Source organism: Lactuca saligna, chromosome 5 (genome assembly GCF_052625555.1).
Source record: "Lactuca saligna cultivar CGN05327 chromosome 5, ASM5262555v1, whole genome shotgun sequence".
Taxonomy (NCBI): Eukaryota; Viridiplantae; Streptophyta; class Magnoliopsida; order Asterales; family Asteraceae; genus Lactuca; species Lactuca saligna.
In genome coordinates, this window is record NC_136421.1 from 296,831,529 (window position 1) to 296,850,865 (window position 19,337).

The window sequence follows — 19,337 nt, forward strand, 5'->3', positions numbered from 1 at the left end:
GTACAATTATTTATTTGGAACATAACTATATGTACAATATGAAATACGAGTTTGTTGACGAATTAACATGACTGAATTAATACAACGTCAGAGAATATTTAATTATTGTATTGTACCGACTCATATTTTATTTTATACAAGACAATATAAATTTGAAAAGTAACTTTTAAATATTGTCATATAGACTTGGGTTATATATTTTTTGGATAAGAATTTATACACCACACCAATTGGAATAATATCATGTGATTATTCAGTATAGAATAAAACTTTACCAAATAAAAATCGTTAAAGTTAACGATATGATGAAAACAAAATCAAACCATATCATTTACACAGAATCGAAAATATTATTTCAGAATTTTGTAAAGGGGGACCGATTGTACCAAATCGATCAGGTGGTCCATAATATAAATAGCAAGAGGTCCATTAAGATATGGGCCAACATAACGACCAGCTCATTTGTCCGTCTAACGTTATTTTGAATTTACTCTAGTATGACAGATACAGATACGCATGTATATACATACAAACGAGTCACAAGCAATGCAAAAAAGTGAAGTTTAATAGCTATCAATTTGTAAACAATTAAATATTGGATTACAAATTTTTCAAGATCCGTTACACAACAATAAATAAATAATACAGTAATATAGCGTCTAAATTTGTCTTATTTTCTTTAGAGAGTTTTCTTTTGCAACGACATTTTGATATTAGGGTTTAATCACTCCATTTTCTTCCCAAGCATTCGATAATCAGTTTGGTAGTAAACAACATCACCCGCATCACTAACGTAATGATCTTGTTTGATGCTTTTCACCAAGTTGTCTATCAAGTGAACAGGTATCCAACCAGACTTTTTCGGCTCCCGATAGTAATCCCCGAGCACAGACTTTGCTGCCATTGTCTACACAACACGCAAAATTAACACTTAAATTTTAAAAACTTGATCAGAATGTTAAAATCAACATAAATTTTTGAAAAAAATAAAAAATAAATACCGCTTCAATCAAATGATAATGTGGGATTTGTGGGAATAGATGATGGATGACATGTGTGCCTATGTCATGATGGATGTTGTTAAATATTCCATAATCTCGATCAACGGTTGTTAATCCTCCCCTCAGATAGCTCCATTCCTTTACAAATCGTATAAACCAATCATCAATGGTAACTTATACGACATAATCAATGATATAATCTTTGATCGATCAGTATAATACATATACACTGATCGATCAATGTATCCGGTATATATACAATATAATGATATATACTGATTGATTAGTATATATACATACAATTAACATAATCAATGATATAATCTTTGATCGATCAGTATATCATCGATCAATGTATCCAATATATATATATATATATATATATATATATATATATATATATATATATAATATACACTGATCGATTAGTATATATACATACGATATACAATGATTGATCAATGTATCTAATATATACATGTTCAATTAACTTGACCCTTACCTTGCCACGATACCAAGGAAGTTTTTGCTCATGGCCATGGTGATGCAAATAAGTAACGAAATCCAACCACATAACGAATATCTGTAGAACGAAAGCCGTTAGACTATTGGTAAAATGATAATAATATCCCTGAATCGAAAAAGGAAAAACATACCAAGTAAGGAATGCCATAGAGGTTGAACAATAGGGTTGGGCCAATAATAGTTGACAAAAAGGCTAAATTGGCCACCATTAGAGCCCAACACAAAGTAGATGTCACAATATAATGCCTTTCATTGGGGGTGAACATGTCGCTATACGGGTTGAAATGTGACCCTGATTTCCCGGGGCTCCTTTGCCACTGTTTTCCCACAAAGAAAAAACGGGTCGGGTCAAGCATTGAATAGCAGTACCGTACAAGTTAGTAATGAATCAATAGACGTATGAAGTATGATTACCAAGTACAATGGGTAGGCAAATAAGGGAAAAGGAACTTTGAATCTGAGTAGTTTAGTTGGAGCATCCAATGTCTTGTAAGTCTTTTCATTCAGCTGGATATTAAATTATTAAATATTAATTAATTAAATATCATCAGTTAATACATAAAAATTTATTGTACATTAATAATCATCAACAACTTTATTTAACAATAAATGATAAATTACCGGAACCCATGATTCATCATTTTCGACATGACCATGATTTTGATGATGGGTCCTGTGGCTGATTCTCCTGTGTTTCAAGAAATAAAAATAAAGAAATTAAATATAATATAAATAAATAATCGAATAATTATAGGGCTAATTTGGTAATTGCACAAGCTTACCACCCATGGTAGGGTACGAGGATCGAAGAATGCAAAATATGGCCCACGACGCTATTGAGATTAGGGTTGTCTGAAAAGCTTCCATGGCCACTGAGAATGGGAAGCAAAGAAAAAGAAAAGGATTTCAGATCCAACAAAAAGTACAACTGTAATGGCACACTGTACAAGTGAATCAATGCATAAGGTACAAGTGAGTAAAGCATGATTAGGTATTGAAAGGTTAAGCAATGTACGTACCAATCATGACCAAGAACAAAGATTGCCCAAAACATTGTGCCCTGGGCAACCCAGTAAATCGGCCAAACCCATGAACTGGTTTTGAAGATAACAGCTATCGCGACCAATGCGGAAATGACCAAAATGTCCCTGAGGACATAGCTGAGAGACCTCCATGGATTCTTGACCCAGCAATGGCTGGGAATGGCAGCTCTGATGTCAGCCACCTTGAATGGAGGAGGGGCACTTGGGTCAAATTCTTCGTGATTCTTATGGACGCCATTGACGAGAGGCGAAGCTTGATGAAGCTTATCTGTGGCATCTGGAGAAGAAACCGCCATTGAAGCAAGAGGTACAAGGTGTGGCGGAGGGGGAGAAGGGAAAACCTTGCTTTGATTTTCTTTAACTCCAAGAATAATGGGTGATTGGGGATGGGTATATATAGATACAGAATAGTGCAAGTAGTAACAACCTTACGGAATAATAATACAAAATCAAATATTACTCAGAATAAATGTAAAAGTATATTATTATATTAATATCATCGAGTATATTATGAAAATTTTAATTATTTTATTTTATTTTCTCTATTTAACAACATTTTTATTTTATTTTGTTAATTGTATTTAATATTTGTTTTTTTTTTTTTGAGATAACGATTAATTTTTTAATTTTTATATATTTGGTTATTAAGTTTTTTTTTTTTTTTTTTTTTATATTTACCCATTTAACTTGTTAAAGTATTATATTCAATACTTATGATCGGTTAGCCGATAAAAATAATTTAATAGGATAATATATTTTTATTTTGTACACATTTAGTTTTTGATATTTTTGTACATATTTAGTTCTTAATATATTTTTATTTCAAAATAAATAATTTTGGTTTTTTTACTCATTTAATACTTATAAATGATTTCTTTATGTTTTTTTCACGACATCTTACGTGACACAATTGTAACGTCTATGTTTCTGGCTAAGCATTATTATGATGATATAATACTTATGGTCGATAGTTGTAACCTACTTTGAAGTAATGAAGAAGATTTATTTAAATATTATGTGATTTATGTACAACATATGTGCTTATAACAATATAATAATAATAATAATAATAATAATAATAATAATAAATAAATAAATAATAGAGAGACCCAATATCTATGAATTAAGTTGAAGTATTCCTCATATAACGAAGAAGTTATGACCTGTTGAAGTTTTGCGACTAAACCGACACGGCGCTGCGTATCGTAAAAAGTGAATTTTTGATAAGATACTTTTTAGCCTTAGATTTATACGAAATTAGTAATATATGTTAAACCGAGAGCGTGCATATAGAGAACGTCAAAATCTGACTTCGTTTGAGGAAGTTATGATTTTTTCTAAGATTTTGCATAACAATATACAGCCCGGAAATCAAATTTTAGATCGATCGATTTTTAGCCGACACAACTGAAATGAGAATCAAGATCTCGTTAATACGAGCACAACAATTTAAAGACAGACGAAAACGGACGTCGAACGACAATGTTATGAATTTTTAACGGACTTTAAATAAAGTCAAAATTAATCGACGGAGTCTAAATCAAAGTTGTAGATCACAATGCTACCTATATGTCGATATAAAGAATGTCAAAATTGTGCAAAAGTTATAGATTTTAGAAGATAATTAGTTTTGGGCTAAACCTACGAGTGACACGTGACACAATATAAGCCACACCTTCTTCCCCACGGCTTAGAACAAGATGGCGACACGGGGCAAGAGAATTCCCCGCATTCAGCTCTTGAATGCCCCGCGTTTGTGAGATTTCCAGTTTATTAATAGAGCTCGTTTTCACTCATTTCTCCACATATTTCTAACCCATTCTCTCTCAAATACCCCCAAAGCCTCTTTTCCTTTCCATATCACCTCCTAGGTGTTAGTAGTGAGTCCCGGAGCACAATAAGGCCTTAAGAAGAAGAGCTTTTGGCTTAGAGGTTCTTCCCGTGCAGAGCCCGGTTCCTTGCTAAACTCCCGTGTAAGTGAGTTATCCATACCCTACTTTAAGTATAACTTATGTTTAAGTTTATTATCGTTATTATGAACCCATAATAAAGATTGATCAGTGATTCAAAATTGTTTTGCTGATTGATCTACGTAAGGGAGAGGTGTCTCGAGTGGTTGTGTTGGCTTGGTTGTTAGATTTCAGAAAGGCTATACGCCGAAATGGTCCTGCCTCCCAACTAGCATGCCTGGTTAATCCTTACTTGATAGATCGTGAATTAGACTTTAAGTTAATGTGTAATTTGGTTGAATGATTTGATTAAAACAAAGAATTTAATTATTGTGGGTTGAAAACCCTATGTGCTCACCAGACTCCTAATCTTAACCGACTCAGTTTCTTGAAAGGGTGAAACATATGCTTGGAAGCTGGAAGCTAAGGAATTTGATTAGAGACTTTTAAAATGAACAAAAAAAAACAAACACATTGTGGTGACCCTACCACGACGTGGCATTTTGAAGTGTCCCGATTGACTTTGAAGACTTGTGGAATACGGGATAATCATGAAAACCACGACGTGGTGGCTTCAACACGTCGTGGTGCCCTGACTTCAGGTAAACTATAAATAATCACATTCTCCTTTGAATTGGAACCCTTTTCTCTAGAAGCAATCATCAACTTTGAAGGCAACACACCTGTTCTAAGGCTTAGGAGTAAGGATTTCATCTATAACCTTGAAAGTAGGAGCATTAAGGCAACCAAATTCTATACTTTAACTTTTACTTAGATTTTACTATGTCTAGCACATTGAATTTCGAGTTTATGTTCTTGTTTGCTAAAATCATAAGCTAAAACCTCATGACTTTCATTTAACCTAGGATTGTTTGTATATTTATTGTAACGCTTGTTTTTTTGGGCTAATGATTAATGATGATGTAGTAGTCTAGGTCAATCATTGTAACTCATTTTGAAGTAATAAATATGAATTATTTAAGTATTATGTGAATTTATGTGCTTTATACTTAACTATGATGATATAATAAATTAAGAATGAAAATAAGCGTCAAAAATAAAATGTTAGATAAACTTGATATCTATGAAGAAATTAGTAGTGGTGGCCATGACAAGGATTCCAGAGATATAAATAATGTCGAAATCCAAGTTATAACAAAGAATGTATGATCTGTCGAAGTTTCGCGACAGAACCGACACGACGTTGTGTGACGTAAAAAGTGAATTCACGATAAAGTGCTTTTTAGCCTTAGTGATACAAATGAAAGTCATAGTGTTCGTTAAACCGAGAGTGTGCATAAAAAGAACATCCAAATCTGACTGCATGAGGAAGTTATCAATTTTTTAAGATTTGGCATAGTAGTGTGCAGTTCGGAATTCGAATTATAGATCGAGCAATTTTTAGCCGACACAACTTAAATGAGAATCAAAGATCTCGTCAATAGTAGTTCAACGGTAAAACGACAGACAAAAACGGACGTCGTATGAAGAAGTTATGAATTTTTAACAGACTTTTCATGTCCCGGCCTGTTAAAAAATATAACTTTAAAAATAAAGTCAAAATTGGCCAACGAAGTCCAAAAGAAAGTTGTAGAGCATGATCATACCAACGCGTGGATATAAAAAACGTCAAAAACGGAGCTCACATGAGAAGTTATGAATTTTTGAAGTTCGAGGCACACATTTCGATGCTTATCCGAAGGGAACGCCCGCGCACCCGCAAGCCTTGGCCTCGGAAGCTCCAAGTCGCCCCAGTAGACTTCGGATACGTACCCACGGGAACGTGTTGCGTTTGCATGAACGTGTTGCGTAGACCATACCAATTTCCCAATAAATAGATGCGAGGCTCCCCAGATTTCTTTGGGTTTGATGTTTGTGCGCTTTACGAAATGGGTGGTGGGGAATTTTCCTCACAATCATCACAATTTTTTGTGTGCTCACCACAGTCGGACCATATATATATATATATATATATATATATATATATATATATATATATATATATATATATATATATATATATATAAGTTCAATAGAGAACCATTATTAGTCAATAAACCAATCTAAAACGTCAAAATTTAAAGCGATCAATTGCAAAAGGAATAATTGTAAACTTTTACAATTGACGCAAATGCACCAAATTATAAGAAAACTCACTTCCTTTTTTTAGTTTAATTTTTTTAGGCTATGTTTTTTTATCTCACACACACACAAAAATATATATATATATATATATATATATATATATATATATATATATATATATATATATATACTGTTGTTCGTAATTTTTTGTCATCTTTCCATAAATATCCATATTGATATATAAAAAATAATTTTTTTTTTCAAAAAACCCACTTCGTTTTTTTGTTTGTTGAAAAGTTAATGTCTATTTTTTATAGAAAAAAATCAATAAATATATTAAAATTCATACTTTTTGGTAATATTTAAACATAGATTCATAATAATGTTACAAAAAAATTTTAAAAATAAAAAAATCAATATTTCAGTTCATATTCACATTGTGAACCAGTTCAGATTCACATTACTTGTTCAGATTCACATTGTGAACCTACTCATATTCACAGTGTGAATAATAGTAAGTCAAATTCACAATGTGAATAAATCAATTTGTTGATTTTACAAAACTAATTTATGAGTAATGAAAACGTTAAAATATTATAAAACAAATGAAATATATTTTGATTCATATGTAAATTTCACTAAGTTAATTTGTGAATGATCAAAGAGTTGAAATAGTAAGTCAAATTCACATTGTGAATGTTACAGATTGAAATATTTACAGTTTAGATTCACGGTGTGAATGTTAAAAACTGAAATATTTACAGTTTAGATTTTTAGTGTGAATCTACACTGATCGAGAGTTTTTTTAATCGATGTTATTAATAGAGTACAAAAAATTAATATTTTGGTATAATTAGTTTTTTGGATAAAAATAAACTTAAATATTGAAAAATAAAATAACAAAATGATTTTTTTGAAAAAAAAAAAAAATTTGTTTTTATATATCAAAATGGATCTCTATGGAAAGAGGACAAAAAATCGTGAACAATGGTACATTGGTTTTTTTTTTCAATAAAAAATGTGACTTAAAAAAATTTAAACAAAAAAAAAGGTGAATTTTCTGGTAAGGAGGTTGATTTTTTGGTATAATCTGGTCTGTGTGCGTCCAATATACAAGTATATATCTATTTCCTTGGTTGTTAATCATTATGAATTCTGACGCTCACAGTTGGTTCATTGGTTCATTGTTAATTATGGTTTTCTATTGAATATCATCATATATATATATATATATATATATATATATATATATATATATATATATATATATATATATATATATATATATATAAAAGTATAGTTTTAAAATTATTTATCAAATAGGTGTAGTTTTAGAATTTCATAATTTTTTGAAACTTTCAACTTTTATTTTATTTTCACATATTCTCTTTTAATATTTATTTTTGATTTTTTGTAAAGTTTCCTCTTATTTTTATCAAGTTTTTTAGGTTTACAAACACCATTCCTAATAATAAATAGACAAAACCGCATAAATGGTCCTTGTGGTATGTTGAATATTATCACTTTAATCCAAAAAGGTTTGGACTAGCACATTAAATCCAAAGTTTTCATTTTGTTGTAAGTTTGGTCCAATTTGTTTTAATTTTTTTTTAAATCTCGATTTTGCTCTTTGTATTTTCTTTTTTCAATATTTTTATTATTGAGATAAAAAAATGAAATATAAAATACCCATCTCTCTCTCTCACTCACTCACTCTCTCTCTCTCTCTCTCTCTCTCTCTCCACACAAAAAGCATCTCCTTATCTCCTTCACCACCACCGACGATGAATGATTCCGACAACTAAGGCTAGGGTTTATGGTGATGTAGATCCAAGTGAGGGGGAATAGGCAAAGGACAAAGTGAGAAGATAGATGAATTATGTCGAGTTTTCTAGAAATAGAGAAATCATTTGCTAGATCTGAGAAATTGTTTTTCCGGCGAACCAGAAACCCTATGAAGGACGATGTAGATCTGTCGGAAACCATAATGAATCTCTCCCTCTTTCTATCTGTTGTTCGTCAGAATCATCATCACCACTACTACCACCGTGTTTTATCTTCTCCTCTATAAACTAGTAACGCTAAGGTCATCCATCTATTTGCTAGAGTTTGCTCTGACGACGCGTTCATCTATATTTTCTTCTCTAATGACAACATCCATCTGTGGCTAGGGCTATTGCCTCAGTCTGTTCGTCAATGGCGACGAAGATGATGTTTGTTGCCTGATCTTCATTTGTGAAGGGGTGAAGCGATAATGATATAAACTCTAGTTTCCAGATGTCTTCGCTGACTCTCCAAACCCTAACTTCGTCTATTTCCTTCTTTAACGGCGGCGCCCCCTTTCTCAGATCTACGCCATGTTCCTCGACTTGTAGATCGTCGCTATGTTTGTCGAGTTCCTTAGGATCCAAATTAAACCCTTCATGCTCATCATATTCTAAAGATGAAAACCCTAGTTCCTAATAAGAATGGTGGTGACACTAGGGTTCCGTAAAAGTGGCAGCAGAAACAGATCTGAGATGGTGATGTGGGAATTAGATCAGTATCAAAGGTTGTGTAGTCATACTGGTGAGGAGAAACGCGATGGTTGGATCTAGTGATCATCAAAGGTTAGAATTTGACAGTCGTAATTGATGGGTTTATTAGGTTACAACAAAAAATGAGCAATGCAGAAAATCACTTAACAATAAGAAGAGGGCACATGAAACCTAAAAGGATTTACGTTTCCACATTGAGGCAACATACTTTGAATAACAAAAACCTAATGTGCATCCTAGTAATTTCGAAAATCAGAAACTAAAGATACATACCTCAAACTTGTTATAGCAAACAAGTTACTTCAATCCTTCCTTTAAAGAGATTGTAATGATAGTATCAAAAGGATGATTCCTTTAATGACTCACACCCTAACCCTAAAACTAGAAGACATTTAAGGAGAGAGAAGAATTTCATTCATAAGCTTCTAAGAAAGAGAAGTCACAAAAATTGATGCTCAAGGGGTCCTATTTATAATTTAGGTAACTTAGGGACAAAACAAGATTTGAATAATTATATAATGGATTTAATTCCAATTCAAATTCTGTCGTTATTATCATTCAGGAGGCTTCTGGAAACCCTAAGGAACTCTACAAAATGTTCATTGTATGGATGCTCTAGAATTGTATCATTTGCTCAATTATTTTGGAAACCCTAAGGAACTCTACAAAATGTTCATTGTATGGATGCTTCTAGAATTGTATCATTTGCTCAATTATTGAACAATTACAATTCACATCTTGCCCATTTATTAAATTCCAATTAATTCAAGATTAATTATGATTAATAATTAATTAACTCTAATTAATTTCATATTAACTTATTAACCATATAAATTAACAAATCAACTATCTATTCCAATTAATATATTAATTATATATATTAACAAATCATTGTCTCATCATGTCCAATTAGTTTACTAAACATATAATAATCTAATAAATCATTATCTCTCTATAAATGTCATTTTAATCAAGTTCTAGTTATGAGGACAATCCAAAAAAGATTTTGCTTCTAACTACAAGAATATATTAATTTAGTTACTAGTTTATACACCTTAATCCAATATTAATCATCACCTTCTTATGGTGCTACCAATTGGGTGTGCCTTGACTCAAAAGCTTCATCATCATCCTTTCGATCATCAGGTTTTGCGATGGATTTTAGTTTGGTGTAAAGTTCATTATTCTCCATAGACATGAGAGAGAGAGAAGGTATTTTCTTTTTCTTTCTTTTTATTTCTATAATAAAAATATTAAAAAAAAAGAAAATACAAATGGTAAGATCAACATTTAAAAAAATTCAAAACAAATTGAACCAAAGTTGTAACAAAATGAAACTTTACACCTTTTATTAGTCCAAATATTTTTGAATCAAAATAACAATTTTCATCATTCCCGAAGAATAATTTGTAGAGTTTTGCCTAATACTAACGTAAAACAAAAGTCACGTCATCACATTTAACCTTTTAGTTTTCCAAATTATCATATTGTTCTACAATTTTTTTTTATCATTATCTCTTATTAGTATCCTTTTAATAACGTTAAATAAAGATTTTATTTCATAATTTGTGTATTATTTTGAATATTCATCAAGGAAACAAAATCTAAATTTCATAAGGTTAATATAAGGAAAATTTCATATATACTTTGTTAAGTTTAGAATATCTTTTTTACTCAACTTAAATTTTTAATGTTATATTTATCCTTGTTAATTTTTAAAATACTATATCAGTTTAAATTATTATTTTTAAATATTTTCTAAAGTCTTTTAATCAGATTTTATATTTTATAATGATATTAATTTATTAAAAAAAATTATTAACCAAATTATCTCTCGATACCAAAACTCTTTTGCCATAAATGATATTGACCAAATTAGTCTTAGCTATCTAACCTTTCTTATGTCACAGAGATAGAGAATATAGATCATACCCATAAAGTAAAAAGGATGAATGTTGGAATTGTTAACCCATAAAGTAAAAAGGATGAATGTTGGAACTGTTTGTTCTAAACAACGTAAGTCGTAACTTGGCAGCAATGTCAAGCTTCAAGTTTTTTGAGCCGTGACGAGCCACGTCGTTTGTAATCGTGATTTAATGTGACAATTTTTATATACTTAATAATTAGTAATTATATATAGTACTATTATTCATTTTTATATAAGTTATGCGACATTTTGATAAAGTTTAACGACAAATACATGCCTTGGAGCCATGAAGCACCACAACGGAACCATGACGAGCTTTTTAGAACATTCGTTGGAACAAAAAAAGTAAAAGCATATCTTTTAAAAGCCCTACGATTTTTACAAAGTGATAAACGATAGTTATATATGTAACCATCAGATTACTAATTCAATTACAAAGAGAAAAAAGTAAGGAGAAAATCAAGTCACTTCAAACTAGGGATGTAAAAGAACTGAACTTTCAATGAACTGTTCATGAACCATCTGGCAGGAAGTTTGTTTATGTTCGTTTATTTAATAAATGAATGAACGTGAACACAAATTCTTGTTCGTTTAATTAAAGGAACAAACATGAACAATGATCTCGATCGTTTAATTATGTTCATGAACATTCGCTTATGTTGTTTGTTTACGTTTGTTTATGTTCCTTCATATATTTTCATTTTATCTTCTTATATGTTTAATTGTGTTTGATTACATTACTATATTATATGTTCATTTACGTTCATATATGTTTGTTTATCTTTGTTCATTTATGTTCGTTTAGCATGTTCACGAACATAAACGAACGAACATCAACAACGTAATTTGTTAAACCAACGAACATGAACAAGGAAACTCGTTCGTTTAACCGTTCGTGTTCGTTTATTTGTTCGGTTAACTTAAACGAACGAACATGAACAAACCTCGTTCGTGTTCATTCTATTCGTTTACAACCCTACTTAAAACTATGTTACATGGGAGCACCCGACAAACAAATTGCATTTTACCTTGAAAAAGAATAAAGAATAAAAGCAATAGAAGCGTCCATAAATGTTAGGATAACTTGATCAATTAGTATTTCTTATATATAAAAACGATTATAAAATATAAAATTGATTAAAATACTTTAAAAGATGTTTAAAAAATATTAAAAAATAAAAATAGATAAATACGATATTAAAGAAGAATAAATACGATAGATTTCACAACAAGAAATAAGGCCATTAGTGACACCTCCTTAGCGACGAGTTCATCTTTAGTGACGATATCAGACGAAACACGCCTTTTTTCGCCGCTAAAAGTGATCATCGTCGCTAAAAGAGACGTCGCTAATACCTACCATCGGCAATCCGTGCGTCCCACACTAAATTGGATCACATTTGTTCATTTGTACAATGCCCATCAGTTAGGGTTTAGTCTCGGATGTCGCAATACCAATGACCACAATTGCGACGAAAGGTCACCTCTAATGATGTTGATCCTCGTGACCTAAGGGAGACAAAATTTTGGCCCTACATCTTTTTGGATCAAACGGCTTATAGTCATCGAAAGAGGCGCATTAAGTTCCTTCCAATGCGTCACTACTATTACCTGTTGTCGCTGTTTAAGGCATCGTTGTAAATGTGTAAGCCATTTTTTTCGTTCAACGTCCCAGACGAGGTAACCAACTACTGCTCTTCTCCCATTTTTTTTATACAATTCGACTTCACAGATGAAATTCGACTTCACAACATCTTCCACCGGCACCACTACACTCCACCCTTACATCCCACTCAGATCGTCGAACTCACCTTCACTCATCTACCCTCAATCAACATGAAATACTTGGATCTTGGTAAGTTTCTCTTTTGCCCTTGCATTATTTAAACTGTCAAATTTGGTCCTTGAGTTGTACGTAGGGTGTACCACAAGGTACGCTGTAAAGCGAGTACACAGGGCGTACCAAGTAGTACGCTTAGCATACTCATGCGAGGGTTTGATCATGAATCTGGAGGTCTATGTTGGGCGTACAAAAGTGTAGTCAGGGCGTACGTAAGGATTTTGAAAACCCTAATTTTGGGGGATGACCACTATATAATAATCCGTATGGACTTGAAACCCTAATTTATTCAGCCTCATTCCTAGCCTTATACTCAAAACCCTAACTCCATAATTGAATGTTATTGAGATTTGAAGGTATTTTGGGTGCATTTTTTAGTGTTTTGAAGGAAGGAGGTCATCTTGGAGCTTCATTGGAAGAGTGGTATCTTTTAGATCCGAGTTATCTTCATCATTTGGCACTCGTTTGAGTCATAAAGCTCTGAACTTGTTACGTTCTAGCTTAGATCTCCTTTGTTTGAGTTTTGGACCCTTTTTGGTCCCATAAATGAGATCTTGTGGATTATTATCATTTCTGAAGCTTAGAGTAGCTACTCTTGGTGTTCTTTTGCTCTTAAAGTCCTAAATTTGTCATCTTTGAAGCTTAGAACCATCCATGCATGAGTTATGGCCATTATATTGAAAGTAGAATGTTATAAATCAAAGTTGGGATCTCTTAGGGCATGCAAAGTCACCAAGTCAGTGACTTTATGTATCTAGATACTCTTTGGGACTCAGATTTGTGTTTTGGACCGTTAGACTTAAACATTAAGAGCTTAATGAAAGAAATGGCTTAATGGAAGAGTACGCTCGACGTACAAGCCAGTACGCGCAACGTATAACCCATGCAGCGAGTATGCTTAGCGTACAACTAAATACGCCCTGCGTACTCAACCAGTTTGGGTTTCACATCTTTGAGCCTCAGATTGGGTCACTTCTTTGGACCTTGTTGCTTCGGGCCCTTTAGGCCATTTAAAATCAAGCTTTTGGGATAAGGAAATTATTGGGTTTTAGTGTAAGGATCATATGGGGGTTAAACCTAATTTGGAAAATTGGGCCATAAGTGGGCCTTAGTGGATCTATTAGTTTCAGTCGTTTTTGGTTTATAGGTTTAGGCCTCATTTTTTATTCAAGCTAGCCCAAGGATAAAATTGTCATTTTACCCCAAGTATAGATTACGAGCTATATATTGGAACCCAAGTGTTAATTGGGAGTTATTTTTATACTGATAACTCAGGGAGTCGTTAGGGCAGTAACTAGAGATTTCTTTCAGTGAGCTCCAGCATTCAAGCTAAATTTTCATCAGTGAGCTCCAGCATTCAAGCTAAATTTTCATCACTGAGCTTAGTGGGTCTAAGGCACTAATGTCGGCCCATATTGATTATGCTAGGATGCTAGGAGTCTGCATGAACCTTGCATGTGTTACGTACTACTATGTATATCGGGCGGGGCTTGATGCCAGCTGAGGCCTGAGAACTGGAACGTATGCTAGTGTTTATGATCATTATATGTGTTAGCATGATTATGTGATATAGATGGTATGTGTATAACGGGAGTTACCCGGTGACAGGCGAGGCCTGAGAATAATAGATCTGTATACCAAGCGAGGATCGATGTCGGGCGGGGCCCTAGTAAATGATTTGTTACATATGGTTTGGGGTAGTTTGGGGAAACTCGCTAAGGTTTGTGCTTATGGTTTTCAGTTTATGTTTCTGATACTTCCAGTTGCAAGCGGAAGAGCTCGGGGTGACTGTATTGCACACACCACATGGATTCAGTATTTGATATTTCACTCTGATTTTATTATATTTGATACACTTGTTTAATTTGGGATGTATGGATAATGATTGGAATACTATTTTACTTGATTTAAAAATGAAAATTTTGGATGATATTTTTGAGACATTACAAGTTGGTATCATAGCCTTGGTTTGATGGATTTAGGCACACTCTTGGGTGTGTCTAAACTCAAATTGAGGATTTGGTAAAGTTTTTTAAAAAAGAAAAATATTTTAAGAAAATGAGTTTTCTAAATTAAGAAAGGGTGTGGTGCATGCAATCAACTGAGCTCAAATAAATTTTACTGAATTACCCATACATGTTATTTGATATGCTTTGATCTATGAATCTATGAACCGCACACCAGTTAGGGCTAAGGATCTGCTAATTTTTTGAATGATAGAATGCTAGGAGAGATGTCTTTGTATGCCTATTGTATGAGCTTGTATACTTGTATGCTAGTACTAATCAGTCAGTGATAGGTTGTCCTGATTAGGTTATGCTTGGTTATGATACTTAATGCTCGAATGATGCTTGCTTTAAGATTTTAGGGGTTCTAACTAGCTTCAGGTAACTAGTAAACGAATATACTAAGCTACATATTATGGGAACTAAATAATTTTAGAAGGTTAGGTTTTAACTCTATTACGTAACTCTTGTTTGAGTCCAACTGTTATAGTGTGAGACCTCTCATTTGAAGAGTTATCTAGTTTTAGTGATATGTGATGGTATTCGTGAGCTAGTTAGAAGAAGTTAGCCAAAGTTTCTTCTGTAGCTGATGGCAGAGAGTGGTATGGATTTTGCCTTCCTTATCTGTGATGGAAGGTTATATGGATTTAGAGTAACCTGGTTGAGTCAAAGCAATTCTTGAGGAAAGTATATGGGCCCGTACTACTGGAAGCAAAGGATCTACACTCGATTCAAGGAGCTGCAATAAAATCAGGGAGCTTGTAGAGGGACAAGGTCAAATTAGCTTCCTGCCTTTTAAAGGACAGGGCGCAAGACTGGTGGGAGGAGGTAGGTCGTGCACTGGGTGATTATGCGGTTGATGTGATGTCATGGGATGATTTCTCACCTCGGTTCGAGCTGAGTTTGCGCTAGTTATCGAGGTGCAACAGTTGGCGCAAGAGTTCCAGGATCTCCGTCAGACTACGGAGATGGTGGCTGATATCAATGCGTTTTTCTGGGAGATGACACTTCTGGTTCCGCAGTATGTGGTGGATAAGGAGATGAAGAAGGCCCGATATCATGAGATGTTGAGGAGAAACATTCGGTAGTTTGTGAGTCGATCTAGCTGCAAGATGCTAGAGGATATGATAGATCGAGCCAGGGAGAGGGAGATTGACCTGGAGATAGAGAGGAAGAGGAAGCCATATGAGATTCAGACATTAGAGGGTTCAGGAAAGAGGCCCAAGGTATCAGATTCCAGATTGAAGGGCCATCAGGGTTATAGCCACTATGGCAAGTGCGACAGGAGGCATGAGGGACAGTGTAGGAGTGGCAATGGTGGCAGTTCTTGTTGGGTTTTGAGCATTCTAACATTCTTAAGTGTACATGCAACCCTAAATACCTTTGATCTATGTTTTCTCTAATATACATGCAAATATGAACATCCAAGGTATTCATCCTAACTAGCATAATAACATTGAGTATAACAAGATAGAATATATACCTCTTTGATGTAGAAAGTCTTCATGAAGCTTGAGTGCCTAGTGCCTCAAGTGTGACACCTCAAATGGTTCACACAACACCAAATACACTTGGAATAACTTGAGAGAAATCCGCAACTCATGAAATCGGCTAGCCCTTCTTTTACACACAGTAGTGGCCGACTTTGGTGAATAATATGATGCTTATATAGTGTGCTACAATTAGGGTTACACCATGTAAGCCCTAATTTTCATGACCTTTCATTTCCATGACCCATGGGTTATGTAACCTCCATGGAGCATCCATGGAGTATCCTATGGGTTTAACCCAACTTGACAATCCATGAAGCATTAGCCCACTATACAAGTATGGATGATTTACACAATCAACCCATATATTTAATTAGTCTTCTTTTGATCACATAATTAATTCTTGATCAATACTAATTAAATATTATTATTCTTATTATTAATATACTAGAACTTATAATATATTAATAACCATAAGTGTCTTATTTCTCTCATTTAGTCTATCCATTTGCATGATGCCATGCAACCCAAATGGACCATGTCGGGTCGGATCAAGTCTTACCAATTATAGTTATGGACTTAGGCATTAATCCAACAGTCTCCTACTTGGATAAGTCTAAAACTATTATTGCGTATGACTTCAAGAACCGACTGGCAATCGTAGCTCTCAAAAGCTTCTGTTGAACTCTGACCTTGTAGATGAACTCTGACCTTTGTCAATGATTTGTCCATTAGATAAGGGATCATATATTCCTCCATTCTAGATATCATATGGACTGAGACATGGATTATAATCATTCTCTTTGTCCATTTGTTGTTTCCCGATTTCCGATTTATGACGATTGACTAATTGAACAAATCAAATCAGTCCTGGCCCAGCCGCGCACTTCCATTTGTCATCATCAAATCATCGAGGGGTCCACAAATATCACTTTTATCTCGAAGGTAAAAGGAATGGATAAACTTCGACTCATATGGGTTGTTCTACTACTTGTTGAATCATACACAAAGGCACGTTTTATAACATCGAGTTACCAATGCATTTTCGTGCAATCAATGTATAACCAGCTCATAGTAACAACTCATATCTCTAGGTTTGAAGAATATAATATATTATCGTCTCATGATCACTCGTGATAAAATCCATGAAGTGATTCCAATGAGCGCGGCTTGAATCTAATACTCAGAACTTATGAGCACTCATGAGTGTTGTAGCACCACCTTGTCCAACATCTTAGACCTCTACAAGCCCAACCCATGACAGTCTTGATTCATATCTACTTCCAACATATGACCGACTGTGGATGGTTTGAATAACTTAGTCAATCAGAACAATGGCCTAGTTATTCTGGAAGTCAAAACATGCAAAGTGAAACACAATAATAATCGAATCCAATATGGTCTCATAACTTATGAATATAAATAAAACACCTTTTATTTATCACCATATGATTACACATTATTCATTGTATACTATTTCAGCTATCAACTTAATTCTTGAATTAAAATAATAGTTGTCCCATGCTCCAAGCATGTACACTATGTTTTTCTAAACACTAGTCATGCCATACACCAAGTATGCACACTATGTTTGTCTATGATCTTTTCTTTGTGAAATAGATCGATTGAACATAACTCCAATGATTCTCATTTCACAGTTCAAAATCCTTACTGCAAATGCAGGAATTCCAAATTCATGCCATTTACTGAAATATGTTAGATTCTAAACTTATATGCATTGATCCTCTTGCAATGATTATGCACAAAGTCAGAAAGACTTGAAAACAACCATTACAGAGCATTCCAAAGGAGATCAACTCCTTAAAAACATCCTTCTTGCATTAAGTTTCCTTAATCTTACACAGATTGAAATTTCTAACTTTGAAACATTTCCAGATTCCATTTTGACTATCACTTCTGAACAAGAGTTTCCTCCTTATAGATTATGTCAATATGGTCCTTCCAGAATTATCATTATACTTCCAACTGTCCTTGAGCAACCAATCTTTGGTAAACCTTAGATTGTCCTTGACAATTGCTTAATCATTTTAGTCATATCCAGTTCTAGACCTTTTCCCTTCTTAATGCCCCAAGCATTTGTAAAATTTTAGAAAGGATGAATATTCTGAAGGATAGGGCACGCAATTGGTGGGAAGAGATCGGGCATGTCATCGAGGATGAAACATCACTTGATGCGAAGACTTGGGTTGATATTACTACCAGGTTCATAACCGAGTTTGCACCGATTATTGAGGTGCAAAAGTTAGCCAGGAAGTTTCAGGATCTCACCCAGACTACAGAGATAGTGACGGAGATTACCGCCAAGTTCAGGGAGAGGGCTCTTCTCGTTCCTCAGTACGCAGCTGATGAGGAAACACTACTAGAAAAAAGGCCTTTTACGACGCGCAAAATACGACGCTCATTGATCTATGTTACGCAAGAGAGAGTGACATTAGAAAAATGTCATCTCTTCAAAAAATTTAAGTATATATGTCGCGTTTTATTGACTGCCCTTAGAGTTAGTGTCTAATGTAAAAAACTTAAAAACACGGAGGGCACTTAATGTAAAATGTGCGCCATCTCAAAATGTCGCATTATAATTTTAGTGAAAGGCGCGCATCTCTTCACAAAAATCGAGGTTACTAATAAAATATCTAACACTCACTATTCATCAGTCACTTCACTTTCTACGATTCTATCGACTCTAAGACCTCGACTCGCCTCCCCTTGCAGACAACGTCTCCTCCTCCGATCGTTAGGTTACTTCTGTGGCTGATTTCGCCTCGCCGATGACCATGGGCTCAACTGACATCATTGGAGACTGCTCAAATTTACGTGCCCTAGGTCCGATTAAGGTGTTCCTATTGAACCGATTTAGGCCAAGTGAACTTCCCGGTTGGCCAGAGAACGTTATAACAGAAGAGAAAGAGCAGA

At 33.9% G+C, this 19,337-nt stretch overlaps 1 protein-coding gene across 1 annotated transcript; it reads right to left on the reverse strand.

Annotated features, from left to right (window-relative positions):
- Positions 1–557: 557 nt before the first annotated feature.
- LOC145048296 (acyl-lipid omega-3 desaturase (cytochrome b5), endoplasmic reticulum-like) lies at positions 558–2,955 on the reverse strand. The gene is made up of 8 exons (XM_078996756.1): positions 2,546–2,955; positions 2,309–2,398; positions 2,148–2,214; positions 1,941–2,033; positions 1,658–1,843; positions 1,504–1,584; positions 1,002–1,139; positions 558–907 (listed from the first exon to the last, which is right to left on the reverse strand). The coding sequence occupies exons 1-8, from the start codon at positions 2,863–2,865 to the stop codon at positions 725–727; spliced, it is 1,158 nt and encodes a 385-aa protein (XP_078852882.1). The 5' UTR covers positions 2,866–2,955; the 3' UTR covers positions 558–724.
- Between the last annotated feature and the right edge of the window lie 16,382 nt (positions 2,956–19,337).

Excerpts from the sequence above, each read along its gene's own strand:
- LOC145048296 (XM_078996756.1), bottom strand. The coding sequence starts at position 2,865 with ATGGCGGTTTCTTCTCCAGATGCCACAGATAAGCTTCATCAAGCTTCG. Across the intron at positions 2,034-2,147 it reads ATGATGAATCATGGGTTCCG|CTGAATGAAAAGACTTACAA; the intron begins GTAATTTATCAT and ends TTTAATATCCAG. Across the intron at positions 1,585-1,657 it reads TCTATGGCATTCCTTACTTG|ATATTCGTTATGTGGTTGGA; the intron begins GTATGTTTTTCC and ends TTCGTTCTACAG.